Source organism: Adiantum capillus-veneris, chromosome 10 (assembly GCF_014529385.1).
Source record: "Adiantum capillus-veneris isolate H3 chromosome 10, ASM1452938v2, whole genome shotgun sequence".
Taxonomy (NCBI): Eukaryota; Viridiplantae; Streptophyta; class Polypodiopsida; order Polypodiales; family Pteridaceae; genus Adiantum; species Adiantum capillus-veneris.
Window position 1 is genome coordinate 101,101,278 of NC_140940.1, and position 20,323 is coordinate 101,121,600.

Sequence of the window (20,323 nt, forward strand, 5' to 3'; positions counted from 1 at the left end):
ACATTTTTTTCTTGGTTGTTGCAGGGTGCCACCCCCCCCCCCCCACCGTTTGTCCTTGCGCTCACAGAGGGGGGCGCCACCCTTCGCACAACCCTCCTCCCTCTCTCTCTCTCTCCATTATCGCCACCTCTCTCTCTCTCACCCTCTCCTTCGTCTATAGGTGGCCACCGCCATCGCTCTCTCTCTCATCCATTATCGCCAGGTGAAATAATATCTCCCTCTCTCTTGTTCCCCCACCCTTACACACACCCACACACCTCTCTCACATAGGCTCACTCAATCTCTCTCTCTCTCTCTCTCTCTCTCTCTCTCTCTCTCTATATATATATATATATATATATATATATATATATATATATATATATATATATATATATATATATATATATACCTATCTATCTATCTATCTGTGTAAATTCAGCCCTCTCTCTCTTTCATACACACAAGCACAAATATGTACACACACATACATACACTACACACATAAACGCATGCATACAGTCACATACGCACCAACAATGCGCACACACAACATGTATAGGAAGCAAAAAAAGCAAAGGAATGGATATCAATGCGTCGATGGATGACGAAGGACCCAAAAACACACAACGGCAACAAGAAATCAAAGGATGATGTTGAAGGCATACCCCACTTGGCACCGAAATGGACGAGCACGCTACACCAACACTCGGCAACAGCCTGCAATTCGCCAGCATCTCATCCATGACACATTTCGTCAGTAAACATTCGTAGCGTAATTCATTTTCCGTTTTCCAAGCCAAAACTTTGTAAAAAAACTTTTGTATATTCCAGCTCTCTCTAGGTGATGGTCACAAAGCCCCACCGAGGAGAATATCATTTCTTATTTCTCCCAAAACAAAGCACTAGACAACCATCCAGGACCCGACTGCCTGCTTTGTCTCTCCAGCTTAGGGCCCTAAACCTAATTAGTTTATACTAAACTAATATACCATGCACCTATAAAAGAGCACTGAGAGGTCACTATCAGGGGTCATCACTTAAAAGAGACGTCATGCACACACTGACTCCAAGGGTCACTATGCAGGTTCCTTGCACACGTGAAAATTCCCTAGAGAATGCACTATAGGCTCTCTCTCTCTCTCTCTCTCTCTCTCTCTCTCTCTCTCTCTCTCTCTCTCTCTCTCTCTCTCTCTCTCTCCGCGGTCTCCATCTTGCCAAAACAAAGGGTTTTGTGAATATCATCTTGAATCAATTTTTCCCTCACATTTTGAACGGTTTTCATCGCCTTTGTCTACGTCTCCATCACTCTCTCTCTCTCTCTCTCTCTCTCTCTCTCTCTCTCTCTCTCTCTCTCTCTCTCTCTCTCTCTCTGCGGTATGCTGTGTTAGTGTTATTTGGATTGTTGTTGTCTGCGTCCTAGCAGCTCAAAGCTAGGTGGTGCCCCTTGTTCACTCCTCATGACGAGTCCTGTGTACACGGGCCTGGTGTAGAGGTTGTTGGGGTCCATTTTGTGCTTGCAATTTTCATTTGGTGCCCCCACTGAGGAGGGCTTCTTGGAAGCCTTCAATTTACAACACTGAAAATGATGCACGTTGTCCACCATGGACGAGTGGCTGCAAGGATTCTCCAATTAGAGAACGAAGGAGGAAGAAATTGAAGAAGCACTAAGAGCCTTTATCGAAGTGCTGCTGCCAAAATATACCATCATCAACATCCAAGAAGTAAGTTCTCCATCTCGCATCTCTCATTGTTATCGTGAATCAAGAGCCACCAGACGGAGGGCAGCAAGTTGCTCTCATTGTCGTCACCCATCGCACTCTATCAATGAGTGCTATTAACAGAAGTAAAGGAGAAGCGGAAATCCTATACATCGACGTCCACCACAAAGCAATTTTCTATATTAAGGAAGGAAAGAGGTTAGTAAAGCCTCTGTTCCCCAAGGAATCTGAAAATAGAAGTATAGCCTCTGCTCCTAAGTGGCCCAAAGGGGCTGCTCGTACCAAGGGAAAAGGGGGGCTAGGCCAGTTCTAAACCACATGACCCCCAAGGAAGGAGAAACATCTGGCCACATGGGTGCTTTGAGTTTGGAAAGCAGAATCGTGCCTAGGCTGCCAAAAAGAAAGTCATCCAAGACAAATTGACGGAAGATTGCTTATCAATTTGCGGCACGCATGCGAGTGCTGCCAGTTCACTTTGACAACCCCGAAGTGGAGGTGATAAGGATTTTCCCATGCCCTAGAGAGGAGTGGTTTGGCTATTGTCCTCGATGTTTTGGAAGGCGGGTAGAGGGCCTTCCTCCCCTCCCTATACAACTCATCCTGAAGAAACTGTCTACCACGGGTAAAACCTAGTGGGCCGGAGATGAGCTACAATTAAATGGTGTGGAATTCATGCAACGAGCCAATTATGGTAAGTACTTGCAAGTGCTGCTAGCTAAAGGCTAGGAGTGGTCAAACACGTCGCCATCACTCCATATGTGTTGAGCAATGAAGGGAAGGTGGAGTCTATGAAGGGCGATGACCTCCTGTGGATGTGCCGACTTGTCAACACCGGCATGGTAAGGGTATAAGTGAGAACTCTACACTCTGTGCATCATGGATAACGGACGAACCGCTTTTCAGTTTAGATTTCTGCAGCACATGCACATGTGTGTGTGTGTGTGTGTGTGTGTGTGTAGATAGGGAGATCTTCTCTCAGCAAAAGATTGTGTTTTTGTTTCGTGTTGTGGTGCTAGGAGAGATCCTTAGCTCCCCAAATTCCATTATCCTCCCCGTGTTGATTATCATCACTCCTTCAGTGTTTCAATTTTCAGCCTGTTTTGATCTATCCACCCAAACTTGTAAGAAGCCGCTGTAAGCCGCTAAGCTACTTGTGTGTTTTTTTTTTTAAGAGAGTTTGAAAGTGGTGTTTTGCAATGAAAATTTTTTCCTTCCCAACCTTCACGGGTAAGGTGGGGGAAGATGCTTCGAATTTCCTAGATAATCTTGAAATAGCATGTGTCATCTCTAGAAGGGATGACGATGCTTCGCGTCTGCGTATTTTTCCATTGTTAATGAAAGTGAAAGCAAGATCATGGTACAACGCCTTAGTGCAAGCCACAGAGGAGAGGTGGGACCTACTAAGAGCACCATTTCTAAGGCGCTTTGGAGAAGGCACCACATTGAAAAAATTGTGGCAATTGCTGATGGGGTTGAAGCAAGGAAGTATGGCTGAGTATGCAACATACGAATCGAAGTTCGTGGATCTATGGGGATGATGGGTTGCATCGCTGAGGGAGGGCGAAGGGGCACCCGATTTCCTAAAGAAAGACCGGTTTGTGGCTGGTTTATGGCCAATTCTTAAAGAGAAGGTGAAGGGAAGGTTTCTTGCTAAGTATGAGGTAGCAATTGAAGTATCCTGCCTTAAAGATAAGAAATTGTGTCTACAATCCAGAACTACGGAGGAAGAGGAATTGGGTAGGGCCCGACCACACCTAGCCACACCTACAGCAGAGCCGGCTAGAGGAATCAGTCATAGGAACCAGCTGAAGATCAACAAGACTTGCTCAACCTGATCACAACCAGTTAGAAAATCTCTCAGTACATCTGGTGCATCAAGTGCATGCACCTGCCAGAAATCCAAACGAAGGAAGAGGGCAGCGAAGACAGAATTAGGACTACCATTGTTACAACTGTGGAGAGAACGACCATGGCATGTCCTATTGCCCTCATCCAAGAAGGAAAAACTTCAATAAAGGCGTAAGGTAGAATCAGATTTCTCCACCAATGGCGAGGCCACCACCGTGTAGGCAACCAAAGCCAATTCCACCGGTCCAAATCCTTCGACTGCTCGTACAACCACCACTACCACCGCTACCTCCACCACTTGCTAGAAACCAAGCAGTGAGTGTCATCAGTCTTGAAGCTAAAGGAAAAGCAAAGGTAGAAGAGCGCATTAAAGAGAAGGACAAAGGAAAAGTAAAAGTAGAAGAAGTATATGTCATGGGAGTGAAGCGTGCTAGGCACAAAGAGGCCTCTCAAAGTGAGGAAAAGATGAAATAAAAAGGAGAGTCCAGCAAGCATGCATCTAAGCCTCGGCGAAAGATTGACATCGTGGATTTTTTTTTGGGCAAGTATGCTAAACCATATGACCTAGTTCAAGATGTTTTGATGGAGGGTCCGAAAATAACCTGACCCCAATTACTCCATCTTGCACCACGGATGAGGAGACAATGAACGAAGATGGTAAGTACTAGAAAGTCAAGACCAAGGATAGCTAGGGATATCCTTGGGAGGAATCTAGACAACATTCTACCTATCATGAATGCTTACATCAAGGGGCAACACATCTCAAACATCTACATAGATGATGGCGCACAAATATGCGTCATGAGTGAAAAACTGATGCACCATCTAGGCCTAGAGGTAAGTAGGCCGGCACCCTGCTGAGCTAAAATGACAAATAACGTCAAAGTGAAATGCATAGTCATTGTGAATGCAGTCAAGGTGAAGGTATTCAACATGAAAGTGGAGGTAGAAATTCTTGTCCTGCCACACAAAGGGGAGGGCTACCCTATCATTCTCGAAAGACCATGGCTCATGGCTATGGAAGCTAAGCAAGGCCGGAGCACTGAAATGATCCAAATGAAGGATGCTAAAGGGAAGTACATATTCAGTGAATAAAGACTGGGAAGCAATGCAACATGATCTTGGAGGCATTGGAAGACGAATTTACCAGTGACTCTTCAACCACCTCAAAGAGAAGAGACGACGACAACTGAAGAGAGTGACAGTAGCATCGAAGTGATGGGAGTCATCCTCAGAGATCCAAAGAGATTGACACAGTCTGAAACACCACCGGAGAACCAAGAGGGACCATTAGGTACGCAACCTTGGTGGATACAAGTAAGCTATATCGGATGCTCTCTAGTGAGTTAGCTAGTGAAGAGAGAGAAGAATACATCTCTATGATGGGTAACTTCACGAAACTATTCATTGATGGTTATGACAAGATCACAGGCATCATAGTGATGCAGCACCGCATAAGATTCAAGGAAGGAAGTAATCCTGTAGTGCAGAATCTTTAAAGGCTTGGGGTGGGTAGTTCAACTCGGAGTGGGTCTCTCCACTGGTGGTCACGCTAAAGAAGAACGGGTAAGTGAAGAGGTTGTGTAGACTAAAATCCTCTCAATGCAGCAACAAAGAGGGATCATTTTCCCCTCCCATTCCAAGACGAGATTGTCATCAACGAGGTAGCAAGTCATGAGCGCTACACAATATGTGATGGCTACTCAAGCTCCTTCCATATTAGCATTGCAAAAGAAGACCATAAAAATACAACCTTCATAACACCATGGGGATGTTTTTCTTATAGAGTGATGCCTTTTGGCTTCACCAACACTCCGGCCACATCCAACGCTATGTAAATTTTGTCTTCCATCCATATTTTGGTAAGTCAATACGGGTTCTCATAGATGATTTTTGCATCTACAACTCTCCCTCCCTCCATTTGAGGAAGGTCTATGATGGCCTGGCTAGGATGCAAGCCTTCTGTGGCCAGCTTAACGTAGATAAGTGTCACATTGGTGAAAGCAAGGTCACTCTTCTCGGCCATGTAATTTCAGCCAAAGGAATTGAGGCTGACCCAAGCAAGGTTCAAGCTTTAGTATCTTTGTCATCACCCACAATAGCTAAGCAATTGGTCTCTTTCCTTCAAAAGGTAAGGTATTTGAGTAGGCTCATTCACTTGCTCTCTCAAGTGGTTCTCTCTTTACAACAAGTCACCCATAGAGATGGCTTCCTATGGAGCGAAGAATATGAGCAATAGTTTAGCGAAGTGAAACAGATCCTAGCTTCACTTCCCACCATTGCACCCCCTAGATGGGACGAGCCATTTTATGTTAACCCCAGTGTAGGAAGTGATACACTTGGGGCCGTACTAATCCAAAAGAACCCCCAAACCTCTTTCATGAATCCTATCTACTTCTCTAGTCGTGTCATGGCCCCATCAGAAAAAGGATTCACCACGATAGAGCACATGGTGCTTGCATTGATGTTTGCCACTACAAAGTTCTTTTCTTATCTATTGCCTAGACCCTTTGTAATTCTAACAATGGAAGAAGTCTTTCCATATGTAATGCAACACATGGATGTCTCATCTAGAATCTCGAAGTGGCTTTTTGGATTACAAGAGTTTGATTACACTATGCAAGTGAATAACTCCACCAGAGCTAGTCTAGCAGGTATTCTTACTCATCATCACTATGAGAAAAAGTTAAAGGTCAACACAGAAGGAAAAGGAGTGACACCAATGGTAGATGTTCCTAAGCTAGAAGGAGCTCACTCTCTTTTCTTTGATGGAGCTTACAAAAGGATAGTGGACCAGGCTGCAGCTGGCATCGTCATTTTCAATGAGCAAAAGAAAAAGGTTTTCTCTATTGGGCAGCTATTGCACTCCCACTCCAACAACAAATCAGAGTACGCAGCCCTAATTCTTGGATTAGAACAGTGTATTTTGCAAAGGGTTCAACGCCTAAATGTGTTTGGTGATGCCATGCTCTTGATAAAGTAGATAAATGGCACTTGGATTTGTAAAAATCAGGTTTTCCTTGGCCAATTATGCCAAGTTAATGATCCGAGCCTATCACAAATTTTTGTTTATTATATTTTGTTGGTTTTCCTTGCTTCTAGAGGTTTACAATAAAAGAAAGAGTGAGAACAACCTCTTGGAAAAATTAAAAAAATGATTTGATAGGAATTTTTTCTTGACTAGTTTACCGGAGGTGAAAGGTAGAGGGAGAACCTATTGGTAAAGGGAAGGGAAAATATGTAAATGTGAAAAGAAAAGATATGATGTGGTTGTGGAGCCATGCACCCATGATTCAAGGGTCATGAGTGGCTCATATCATCATGGCTTTGGAGCCATATGATGATTCAAACAGATGGGACCCAAGTGGAAGACTTGGTAAAGGAAGGAACCAGACACATGATTTTGCTGAATTTTTAAAAAATACTTCCACTCCGATCCAAGAAAAGTTGTCTTCATCAAAGTTGTAGCTGATGAGCTGGAGATTCTGACTATATTTTTTTTATAATTTTTGCATCTACGGTCTGGGAGATATGGCCAAAATGGCGGACGCCAGTTTTTTCAACTGTGGTGGAGACCACCCCCTCTACCTTTACACACACACACCCTTCCTTTTCCACATTGAGACCTTCTCTTAAAATCAGCCATTGGTCTTCTCACCCTCCTCTCCTTCCTCCTCTCTCTCAAGCTCAAAAACCCATCAAAATTCCTCTTCTAATCACCTCTCAAGTCATGCTTAATCTTGTTGTAATTCATAAGTTCTCATTCAACCCCTTTCTATTATTACTAGATATGTATTGATTTTATGTAGATTCTTTACATTTTAAAATAAGGAAGCTCTTGGACTCAAGCTATGGAGGAAGGAGTGAAGACAACACAAGTGATGATGGAGCTAATTAGTTGCAAATTGGTCAACAAATCACTTGGAAGGAGCTTCTTCATTGGTTGAACGTCCCTAATCAAGCTTCATTTGTACAAATTACACTTGGATCTTAACCTCACTCCTAATCACTCTCTTTCCTATATAAAGAGGCCTTCTCCTTTGTAATTTCAAGCCTCCCGCAGCCCCATTGAGTCTTTGTATCACTCACCATGAGCCCATAAGCTCATTCATTCACTCTATTCTTGCACATTCTAGAGTGCAAATTGTTTCATGCTAGTAACCTCTCCTCCTCTTACTTATGTTAATTAAGAGAAATCTTTTATATGTGTGTGAGAGTGCTTGATGTGATCTTGGCTAATCCTTGAGTGGTTGTTTGGTAATCTACATGCTATTTGTGTTGGGAGTGTTTGAAGTCATCCATTCCTTGTACACACACTAAGGTTAATGCTTCATTCATAGTGATCTCTCTCTCTCTCTCTCTCTCTCTCTCTCTCTCTCTCTCTCTCTCTCTCTCTCTCTCTCTCTCTCTCTTTGTGTAGCAGTCCTAGTCCACGCTTCCAAGACTAGGTGGTGCCCTCATCTCATTTCCCTTGTGGCACAATGGAGTTTGTTTTGGTGTAGAGGCCGCCATTCCAAATTTCCTTCGTCATAAATTGGTGCCCCCACGGAGGAGTTCTCAAGCAGCGCTCTGTCAATCCTATGAAGGAAGATCCATCAAATTCTCCGAGACTTCCACTATGGTCTCCCCAGGAAGCTCAAGAAAAGAAGCGTCTTTATCGACAAACGGCACGTATGCGGGTAAAGAGAGTTAACTACACACACCCTTCTTTGCTTCAAGAAAAATCTTGTAGTCATCAAGTCCCTAGGTCAAAGCATTGTGTTGAGTGCTTTGTGGCTAGTGTGAAGACACTTCCTTTGAAGCCTCGACTCCAGGTGGTGAAAGCACTCTCAAACTCGGGTATTAACAAATTTTTGGAGGGGGAGCTACACATCAATGGGGTGCGGTATTGGCAAGAGGCTACATATGGTGATGCACTCCAACTACTACTAGCAAGAAGGATCAAGGTGGTTGAGAGGGTAGCCATTGAACCCTATGAACTCTACAAAGCTGAAGATGGTCACACCAAAGCTAGGCTAATCACTGGTGAGCAAATTCTTCGCATCTCTCAAATGGTGGGATCCAAGAGAGCTCAACTTCAATGAAGTGCTTCATGGAAGTTTGTATTTAATGCACCAATGAATAATCCCATTTTCTACAACTTTCAATCAGTTCAGAATATTAGGGTGAATGTGCGCATTGATAGAAATATTTTTTTCCAACAAAGATTGGTCTTCTATTTTGGAGCTGAGAGGTTGAGAGAGATATTGTTGTCCCCTGACCCTATAATATTTCCTATTTTGGAGTATAATGTATCTTTTGATGTTCACATCTTCATCTTGCTTTAAGCATACTCCATGAATCATAGGGATTTATATGGACCTTTCCAACCTCTTTCTAGACAAACTGTGCATATAATAGCTAGCACAAAGCTTAGGTTCCAAAACATCATAAGGAACTTACTAGGCCCTCGTCGTCTAGCTGAGATTAATGCATCTATCAATCCATTTATTCTACCCTTAATAAGATATGATTTGGGCCTAGACGTTTTCATCTTTGTGCTGTATTGAGAGGAAGGCAACCCATTTTTATGATGGCTTTCCCAAATTTTTTTGGGCGTAGTGGGGAAAATGCTGGGGATTTTTTGGATAACTTGGAGATGGCTTTCCTTGTCTCTGGGAGGGATGACGAAGCATTGAAATTGAGATCTTTTCCTTTGGTGCTCAAAGAAGAAGCTAGGGTGTGGTTCCAGGCTCTAGATCCAACCCAAAGAATTGATTGGGAGGGATTGAAGGCGGCTTTCCTACGAAGATTTCAACAAGTCACATACTGGTGTCAAACATGTAATGAATATCAGAAAGCAGGACCACGACGGCTCATAGTTGAACCTCAGAACCCAATAAAGGTATATGGGCCCTTTGAGAAGTGGGGAATTGATGCCATAGGGCCTCTACCACGCACTCAGTCAGGTAAAGAGTACATCATCATGGGAGTAGACTACATGACTAGATGGGCTGAGGCTATGCCAACCAATAGAATTACTGCTAAGGATGTGAGTCAGTTCATCTTTGACCACATCTGTTGCCGGTTTGGCACCCCTCTTGAAATACTATCTGATAGAGGACCAGGGTTTAGAGCAGACTTGGTAGGAGAACTCATGAAGAAGCTAAATATTCAGCATCAACACTCTACTCCTTACAACCCTCAGTGCAATGGTTTGGTGGAAAAGGTAAATGGAATCATTTGCAAAATTCTCACCAAACAGGTACATGCCAGGCGCCAAGATTGGGACAAACACCTGAATGGAGCTCTATGGGCCTATAGAACCTCCTTCAAAACCACATTAGGGTACACACCCTTTCATTTGGTTTATGGAAAGGAGGCGCTTTTGCCCATTGAAGTGAAGTTAACAAGTCTTCGAATATTGGGTAGCCAGGTAGGCTCTCAAAAGGAGAAAGTACATCAAAGGATCATGGATCTAGAGAGGCTGCAATTGGATCGTGAAGAAGCCATCAACCACTATTCTCAAGAAGCAGAGAAGCGTAGAGAAAATTTCAACAAAAAGCTAGCATCCAAAGAAATCAAAAAGGGATCTCTGGTGCTTCGATATGACAATCGCTTCGACACTCGTAAGGATGGAAAGTTTCTTTTTCGATGGGAAGGCCCGTTCTTGGTCGCCAAAAAGTTCAAAAATGGCTCTTACAGACTTCAAGACATTGATGGTAAAGTACACAAGACCAGGACAAATGGATGGCGTCTAAAGCCTTATCACATCAGGATAAGGTCAGCTCAAGATCAAACAAAGTAGGCTAGAGGCATAAATACCCCTAGCCAGGTTTGGGGGGGCTATGATCCGAGCCTATCACAAATTTTTGTTTATTATATTTTGTTGGTTTTCCTTGCTTCTAGAGGTTTACAATAAAAGAAAGAGTGAGAACAACCTCTTGGAAAAATTAAAAAAATGATTTGATAGGAATTTTTTCTTGACTAGTTTTCCGGAGGTGAAAGGTAGAGGGAGAACCTAGTGGTACAGGGAAGGGAAAATATGTAAATGTGAAAAGAAAAGATATGATGTGGTTGTGGAGCCATGCACCCATGATTCAAGGGTCATGAGTGGCTCATATCATCATGGCTTTGGAGCCATATGATGATTCAAATAGATGGGACCCAAGTGGAAGACTTGGTAAAGGAAGGAACCAGACACATGATTTTGCTGAATTTTTAAAAAATACTTCCACTCCGATCCAAGAAAAGTTGTCTTCATCAAAGTTGTAGCTGATGAGCTGGAGATTTTGACCATATTATGTTTATAATTTTTGCATCTACGGTCTGGGAGATATGGCCAAAATGGCGGACGCCAGTTTTTTCAACTGTGGTGGAGACCACCCCCTCTACCTTTACACACACACACCCTTCCTTTTCCACATTGAGACCTTCTCTTAAAATCAGCCATTGGTCTTCTCACCCTCCTCTCCTTCCTCCTCTCTCTCAAGCTCAAAAACCCATCAAAATTCCTCTTCTAATCACCTCTCAAGTCATGCTTAATCTTGTTGTAATTCATAAGTTCTCATTCAACCCCTTTCTATTATTACTAGATATGTATTGATTTTATGTAGATTCTTTACATTTTAAAATAAGGAAGCTCTTGGACTCAAGCTATGGAGGAAGGAGTGAAGACAACACAAGTGATGATGGAGCTAATTAGTTGCAAATTGGTCAACAAATCACTTGGAAGGAGCTTCTTCATTGGTTGAACGTCCCTAATCAAGCTTCATTTGTACAAATTACACTTGGATCTTAACCTCACTCCTAATCACTCTCTTTCCTATATAAAGAGGCCTTCCCCTTTGTAATTTCAAGCCTCCCTTAGCCCCATTGAGTCTTTGTATCACTCACCATGAGCCCATAAGCTCATTCATTCATTCTATTCTTGCACATTCTAGAGTGCAAATTGTTTCATGCTAGTAACCTCTCCTCCTCTTACTTATGTTAATTAAGAGAAATCTTTTATATGTGTGTGAGAGTGCTTGATGTGATCTTGGCTAATCTTTGAGTGGTTGTTTGGTAATCTACATGCTATTGAAGCGGTCTGCGGTGGGCAACAAGAAGAGCAACCTCTAGACACCCTTCAAGGCTCCCGTGCTGCTCAATGGACCTGGGGCACAACACAACACAAACCAAAACAACAAACCCCTAGCCAAGTCCCAACTACACAAGGGGCACCACCTAGTTTAAGAGTGAACTAGGACGCAAAAGAGGAGAATTGTTAGAGCAACCCACAAACAAGCAAGGAATTTACACTAAACCTAACACCAATGGAATACCCTCACACACTAAAACACGAGAGAGAGAGAGAGAGAGAGAGAGAGAGATAGAGAGAGAGAGAGATGGTGCTCGGGCTGCTTTGAAGTGTATCGTTAATGATCAAGCAAACATAAATATATATATGTAAGAAAGAGAGAGAAGGGGGAAGGGGGTGCTTGTTGCACTAATGCCTTCTTACAAATCTGTCATGACCAATCAAAGTGAGATTAGTATTTGTTCAACATAGCCTGAGTAAATTACACCACAACACATCACAAGAAAAAAGCCACCCCAATCACTGTCTTAAGGCCAGGGGAGTCCTCTCCACCCTGTCACCCTCTTACAGCATGTGGGATTTATGGCTAAATTGATAACAATACCCGGAGACAAGCTATCAAGAACTTAAATAAAACACCAAGACACTTACACATCATTATTGTCCATGACTTCATGTTGGAAGGGAGACAAGGTATCCATGCTTAGTCCAAATTCACCCTCCTTGATTCAGCAAATGTTGGGCTCACTCTAGTAGGAGAAATGATAGATTTCCTACTCTCAATTTAATGATCACTCTCTCTTACAATGGCATAGAGTTCCCTTGCTAATCACCCCTAATACAACACATACATATGCCTAATGCCAATGAGATTCCACTCAAGAGGTTGAGCTTGGCTTCTCAAGCTATAGCATAGTGCTCTTTCTTATCCCCCCTTTTGTGCTAGCTACACCCTCCTTTTATAGCAATTTTGAAGGCTAGGGTTACTCCTCTAACCATGGTTGGGTTAGATTTTCAGAAATTTATCTAATTTCTTTTGCTTGGAATTATCAAGAAGTTGGTGGGGAAAGAGAGAGGAGAGAAATGGAGGTGATAGGACTTTTCATAGTGAGTTAGTGTTAGTAGAGTTAGTATTAATTTACAAATGGAATTGGATATTTACAATGGGAGTATCCATGTAGGATACAAATAAGGAAGAAAAACTCTTAAGAGGTAAGAAAAGGTGGATTTCTTACAAGGTTGATGCTCCAAGCGTCTTGAGTAGGGTCAATTTTGACGCTTGTTGACGGTCCACTAACTTTGACGGTACATTTTTTCTCCACTCTTGACCTTCCTTGAGAGACAAGGTAATTGAAGCTGAGTAATCAACCACCATGATGCTGTCTTTTAAGAGAAGAGGCTGAATTTTGTGGTTTTTTGATAGATATGGGTAATTTGGAGGAGGAAAAATGAGACTAGGTGGTCAATTTTGGAATGGAATTGTGTGTGGGAGGTATGAGTTCACCATGGTTTCTCTTATTCTTCAAGGTTGAGGAGAAGGTGAGTAGGGTGCAGAGAGGAGTGGTGAGAGAGGTGGGGATGATGAGTGGAGAAGTGTGTGTGAAAGAGGAAAATGATAAAGTGGAAGAGAGAGTGTGGCTGCATAGCATGGGAAAGCTGGGGTCCACTAATAAAATCATAGCTCACAGCTCGTAGCTCAAAAAAATATGAAAAAATTTGAGGCAAAAGTTCAGCCCACGAGCTACAACTTTTGTTTGTATCACCTTTTCAAATTCGGAGAGCAAGTGAACTTTTAAAAATTCAGCAAAACCGACCGTTTTTTTCCACTGCACAAGGTCCTTGTGGGGTCCTTCTTTGGATGATTCTTTTGAATACCTCCAAGAGTGAGCCCTCCATAGTGCAATCTTCTCTATGCTCTCTTTATTAAGACAAGCTCTGAATAGCTCCCTATCTCCTTTGTTGAAAGCAAATGGAAGATTATTAATAAGACGCAAATGAGGGAAAAATTCACCAAATGTGAGTCTATGAAGCATGAACTCTGGCCGCAAGTTTCCTGAAAAGTCTTCCTCAATGGTGAAATGCACTCGCCAAACGCCAAATTTCACTCTATTTACCAATCTTAGGGCACACACTAGTTGGATGAATGCGTGGTCTTCCTTAGTGCCCAACAACAAGAGGAAAATGGAATCCACGCGTAGGACCTTTCGTCTTAACTTCACCACCCTCTTGTTATGAGGGAGACGCCTTACTACTTGCTCCTGCAACTCAATTGGTAATAGAGCTAGATCTCTAAGGATTGAACTTTCACTGCACACACATTCCCAGTTAGAACAAATGATCGTTTTTTTGTTTCTTGTAACAACTTGGACAAAGAAAAAACAAACATACACACTATTTTGCCGGGCTGCACTTCATTTTAAAATAAAATGAACACATGTACATCAAAAGAAGTGTGGTAGTTGATGAGAGGTAGAATGACAGGGTTTGGTGATGCAAGAATTTCTCCTACTCTTTGGGCACCAAACATGAACACCATTCGTTGTTGAAAATGGATCTTTCTACTAATTGCAACGTTTATTCTAATGTGTGGAGTAAAATGAAAGGGAAAAACCTCTATTCCTGGGCCATTATCCATGGCCTATGCATGTCCTAATGCTTAAAATAACACAAAAATATAGACGTCCAAGCTAATATCGTACCTAATGAGAGGAAAAATAAAAGGATTTACCGAAGTGTTTATCTCGGCTAACCTAAGAGGACCTAAAATTCTACGAATTACTCGCTGAAATTGCAACTTAGTACTATATGTGTACCTTTTGCCTTGCAATGGGAATGAAGGGATCATACAAATTCTCGTGATTCATGCAAGCTACTTACTTGATTGTGCTAAAGGTTGAGCCTTCACAAAACATACACAAGCCTGTCCTTAGTGGGGGCACCAATTTGAAGCGGTCCGGGGCGGGCAACAAGAAGAGCAACCTCTAGACACCCTTCAAGGCTCCCGTGCTGCTCAATGGGGCTGGGGCACAACACAACACAAACCAAAACAACAAACCCCCAGCCAAATCCCAACTACACAAGGGGCACCACCTAGTTTAAGAGCCAACTAGGACGCAAAAGAGGAGAATCGTTAGAGCAACCCACAAACAAGCAAGGAATTTACACTAACCCTAGCACCAATGGAACACTCTCACACACTAAAACACGAGAGAGAGAGAGAGAGAGGGAGAGAGAGGGAGATGGTGCTCGGGCTGCTTTGAAGTGTATCGTTAATGATCAAGCAAACATAAATATATATATGTAAGAAAGAGAGAGAAGGGGGAAGGGGGTGCTTGTTGCACTAATGCCTTCTTACAAATCTGTCATGACCAATCAAAGTGAGATTAGTATTTGTTCAACATAGCCTGAGTAAATTACACCACAACACATCACAAGAAAAAAGCCACCCCAATCACTGTCTTAAGGCCAGGGTAGTCATCTCCACCCTGTCGCCCTCTTACAGCATGTGGGATTTATGGCTAAATTGATAACAATACCCGGAGACAAGCTATCAAGAACTTAAATAAAACACCAAGACACTTACACATCATTATTGTCCATGACTTCACGTTGGAAGGGAGACAAGGTATCCATGCTTAGTCCAAATTTACCCTCCTTGATTCAGCAAATGTTGGGCTCACTCTAGTAGGAGAAATGATAGATTTCCTACTCTCAATTTAATGATCACTCTCTCTTACAATGGCATAGAGTTCCCTTGCTAATCACCCCTAATACAACACATACATATGCCTAATGCCAATGAGACTCCACTCAAGAGATCCTTCTCAAGAGGTTGAGCTTGGCTTCTCAAGCTATAGAATAGTGCTCTTTCTTCTCCCCCCTTTTGTGCTAGCTACACCCTCCTTTTATAGCAATTTTGAAGGCTAGGGTTACTCCTCTAACCATGGTTGGGTTAGATTTTCAGCAATTTATCTAATTTCTTTTGCTTGGAATTATCAAGAAGTTGGTGGGGAAAGAGAGAGGAGAGAAATGGAGGTGATAGGACTTTTCATAGTGGGTTAGTGTTAGTAGAGTTAGTATTAATTTACAAATGGAATTGGATATTTACAATGGGAGTATCCATGTAGGATACAAATAAGGAAGAAAAACTCTTAAGAGGTAAGAAAAGGTGGATTTCTTACAAGGTTGATGCTCCAAGTGTCTTGAGTAGGGTCAATTTTGACGCTTGTTGACGTCCACTAGCTTTGACGGTACATTTTTTATCCACTCTTGACCTTCCTTGAGAGACAAGGTAATTGAAGCTGAGTAATCAACCACCATGATGCTGTCTTTTAAGAGAAGAGGCTGAATTTTGTGGTTTTTTTGATAGATATGGGTAATTTGGAGGAGGAAAAATGAGACTAGGTGGTCAATTTTGGAATGGAATTGTGTGTGGGAGGTATGAGTTCACCATGGTTTCTCTTATTCTTCAAGGTTGAGGAAAGGTGAGTAGGGTGCAGAGAGGAGTGGTGAGAGAGGTGGGGATGATGAGTGGAGAAGTGTGTGTGAAAGAGAAAATGATAAAGTGGAAGAGAGAGTGTGGCTGCATAGCATGGGAAAACTGGGGTCCACTAATAAAATCATAGCTCACAGCTCGTAGCTCAAAAAAATATGAAAAAATTTGAGGCAAAAGTTCAGCCCACGAGCTACAACTTTTGTTTGTATCACCTTTTCAAATTCGGAGAGCAAGTGAACTTTAAAAATTCAGCAAAACCGACCGTTTTTTTCCACTGCACAAGGTCCTTGTGGGGTCCTTCTTTGGATGATTCTTTTGAATACCTCCAAGAGTGAGCCCTCCATAGTGCATGTATGCATGCCACCTACCCTTGACCTTATTTGGTAGGTCTATAATTGAAGATATTGTTGAGATCATGATATAAGTGAATAGTACAACTAAGAAAATCAAATATTGAGGGGTCTAAAAAATATGTACATGTCAAATATAAATAATATAAGTGGAAAAAATATAAAGGGGTCAAAAGAAATCTCTCTCATTATGAGGCTACCATAAAAAGATAAATATTTTTGGTGTTCTAATTTTTTAGAAAAAAAACAAAATAGATGTAGGAAGGGAAAAATCACAATAGTGAAAAAATATACACATAAATAAAACTAGTTTTTTTGGATTTTTGTTGGGGTGGAGTTACACCAAATATAAGAGAAGCTTACATGAAAATATTTCTATATGGAATAAAGAGTATGAAAAATGGTAAGAAAAATTGTGGTAATGGTGAGGCAATGTACAGAGCATAAATAACACACACCTACGTAAAAATATTTAAATAAATACCAAAATAATTATGAAAAAATCTTTTATTTAGGCCCTATATACAAAGAAATATTTACATACGCATGGGCCATAATATACTTATTTTTTTATTTTTTTGGCTCAAACTAGCCCAATGCCTAGCTAATTGAGGGTTTTTTATTTCAGTAAGGAGATATGGGAAAAGTCTCCTAACTCACACGCACCTATATACAGTGAAAGGGTGAGGGTAACCACAGTGTTTGAGTGACTTGATAGGGGGGGATAACTCACTATGGCAATCACAGAGAGCCGAAAAATGGCTATCATTAGCCCTTCCCCAGGATGATTGTATATTCATGTACCATCATAAAGAATCTTTTCCAAAGAGAGTGCTTCTGAGTCTTTGACAAGATCTTCATTGTTTGGCCCCTTGGAATTTTGGTTTGTGTTACACTCATGCTTCATGGAACAATACTTACATGGGATAGTTGCCTTTTGCTCTTGTAGATCCTTTGGTAGAAGGCGACTCAAGTAAGGCTTCAAGCGATAGCCGTTTACCTTCCTGGAGTGCTCTTTCCCATTCAAGTCCATAAGTTGATAGTAACTTGAATCGAAAGCCTTCTTGACTATGTATGGCCCCTACCATCTTGTTTCAAATTTGGCATCAAAACGATTATCGAGTTGATTGTCATACCTTAGCACAAGATCTCCTTCATTGATGCCTTTGTCCTTCAGTTTCTTGTCAAGCTTCTCCTTTGTCTGTGTGGCTTTCCTCTTATAGCACTCGTATGCTGCTTCTCTTTTCCACTCAAGCTCAGCTAAGGTAAGAAGTCGATACATCCATGCTTCTTGATCATCTTGTGCTGATTTGCCATGAAGTCGCATTGTTGGAATGTTTAGTTCAATTGGCTGTAAAGCCTCTTGACCATAGACCAAGTGAAATGGTGTGAACTCCGTGGCTTCCCTATATGTGGTTCGATACGCCCACAAGGCACCATCCAAGAAGTCATCCCACAACTTTGTCTTGTTTTTCACCATCTTTCTAATGATGCCTACAATGACACCATTAGCTTTTTCTACCAAACCATTTGATTGGGGATAGTAGGGTGTACTGTGACGATGTAGAATGCGAAGTTCTTCACAGACTTCTATGAGCAATCCCTTTCTAAACCCTGGACCATTATCAGAAACAATCTCCAAAGGTGTGCCAAATCTACAACAAATGTGAGTGTAGACGAATTTGCTCACTGTCCTCTCATTTACCTTTGCCACACTTTGTGCTTCCACCCACCTAGTCATATAGTCTACAGCCACTAGAATGTAGAGTTTACCATTTTTTGTCCTAGGCAGAGGACCCATAGCATCAATGCCCCACTTTTCAAAGGGTCCATTTGCAAGCATGATTTGCCTTGGACCATAAATCAATCTTCTATTCCCATTTACCTGACAATTGTGACAACTTTTACGCCAATGTTGGACATCCACATGTAGACTTGGCCAAACATACCCCGCAAGAAAAATCTTCTTCACAGTTCATTCTAGGGAAAAATGACCACCACATGCCTCTTCATGCAAACCTTTTAGAATGTCTGGAATTTCCGTGATAGTTGGTAATCTTCTGCACACTTTATCCTTCCCTCTTTGATAGAGGGAGACTTCTAGGAAGAGATACATGCTTTCCTTCTTCATGAGTCTCCTCTTCTGAGCTTTTGTGAAGTCTGGTGGAAACTCACCCTCCAAAATGTAGCCAATGATGGGAGCCAATGACTCCAATCCTTGGTACCTCGGTTGCTTCACAGCAGCCGCCACCATGATGACCTGCACTTCTTTCTTTACACATGCAACGGCTAGTTGTGCAAGTAAATCAGCATCTTCATTTTGTTTCCTAGGAATATGATATAATTGCACCTCCTCAAATTGATTAAATAGCCTATGGATGGTATGAACTTTGGCCCTTAGTCTTTCATTTTTGCATACCCAAATGCCTAAAATCTGCTTCACAATGATAAGTGCATCCCCTTTTACCATGAGACGTTGTATACCATGGCCAATGCATATTTTTAAACCATGAAGTAGTGTGTCATATTCTGCTTCATTGTTGCTAGCTAAACTTGGTAGATTGAACTTCTCTTTCATGACCACCTCTCCACTTGGGTTGAGCAACACTAGCCCTCCCCCTGCTTTTCCTGTGGCTCGACGAAAAGCTCCATCAAAGAACAAGGTAAAAGCATTAGGAATACTTTTTGGTGGTGGCAATGGTAGGGTCTTTACTTCAGGCACCTTAATCTCCTTTTCATGCACCCTATAAGTGAGAATCCCTGCCAATTGTGCACGCACACTATCTTCTACCTTGAAAGAGTATTGAAACTCTTGCAACTCCATAATCCACTTTGAGATCCTAGTACTAAGATTCATTTGAGATGACACCCAAGGGAACAGATTCTCTGCGGTGAGGATTACAAAAGGTTTTGGGAGTAAGTAGGATCTAAACTTCCTTATCGCAAACATGAGAGAAAGCATCATGAGTTCTGCCTCCGTGTAGCCTCTCTCTAAAGCATTCATGACCCTACTAGCAAAGTAGATGGGCCGCATCCTGGTACTATAGGGATCTTGTTGTAGCAAAACTGCACCAATTGTTTCTTTCCCAGCACTAGAGCTAACAAAGAATGTGTACTCCCAACAAGGAGGCATGAGTGTTGGTAGCTTTGACAAAATGGATTTAATGTTACAAAAGTACTCTTCAAGCTCATCAGACCATGCAAATTCTACTTGTTGTGTCAACTTTTGCAAAGGGTGAAGTAACTCCGAGGCTAAGTGAATGAAGCGTGACATATACTTCACCTTTTGAATGAATGAGATGACCTCCTTAAGACTCTTGGGTGATGGTAGCTCAATAAGAGCCTTTGCCTTTGAAGGATCCACTTCAATGCCTTTGTAAGAAACTTTATGACCAAGCAAGATTACTTCATCCTCACCTATATGGCACTTGTCGGGGTTGAGTTGACCTCCCATGTCGTAGAGCTTCTTTAAACCTTCTTCTACCCTTTGTAGATGCAATGATTTTGAGCTATAAATACAGAAATCATCAATGAACACCCTAATTGACTTTCCAAAGAATGCTTGAAACACCATATTCATGAAACGTTGGAATGTTGCAGGAGCATTTGTCAGACCAAATGGCATGACTCTAAAAGCATAACAACCCCAAGGAGTGATAAAGGTTGTTTTCAATTGATCCTCCAATGCAATCCCTATTTGAAATTAACCTGAGTAACCATCGCACACAGTGTACTTCTCATGACTAGCTACCTCATTTAGTATCTCATCCTGGAATGGGAGGGGAAAGTGATCTCTTTTTGTTGCCTCATTGAGGGGACGGTAATCCACACACACCCTCCACTTGCCATTTTTCTTAGGAGTGACAACAAC

At 42.0% G+C, this 20,323-nt stretch overlaps 1 protein-coding gene across 1 annotated transcript in view; it reads left to right on the top strand.

Annotated features, from left to right (window-relative positions):
* Window positions 1–663: 663 nt before the first annotated feature.
* Window positions 664–20,323, top strand: part of LOC147449351 (uncharacterized) — a 198,764-nt gene continuing 179,104 nt past the window's right edge. Inside the window, 4 exon segments of the mRNA XM_086521546.1 lie at window positions 664–739; window positions 1,109–1,183; window positions 1,302–1,353; window positions 7,889–7,962. Coding sequence (XP_086377672.1) covers window positions 664–739; window positions 1,109–1,183; window positions 1,302–1,353; window positions 7,889–7,962 — 277 coding nt within the window.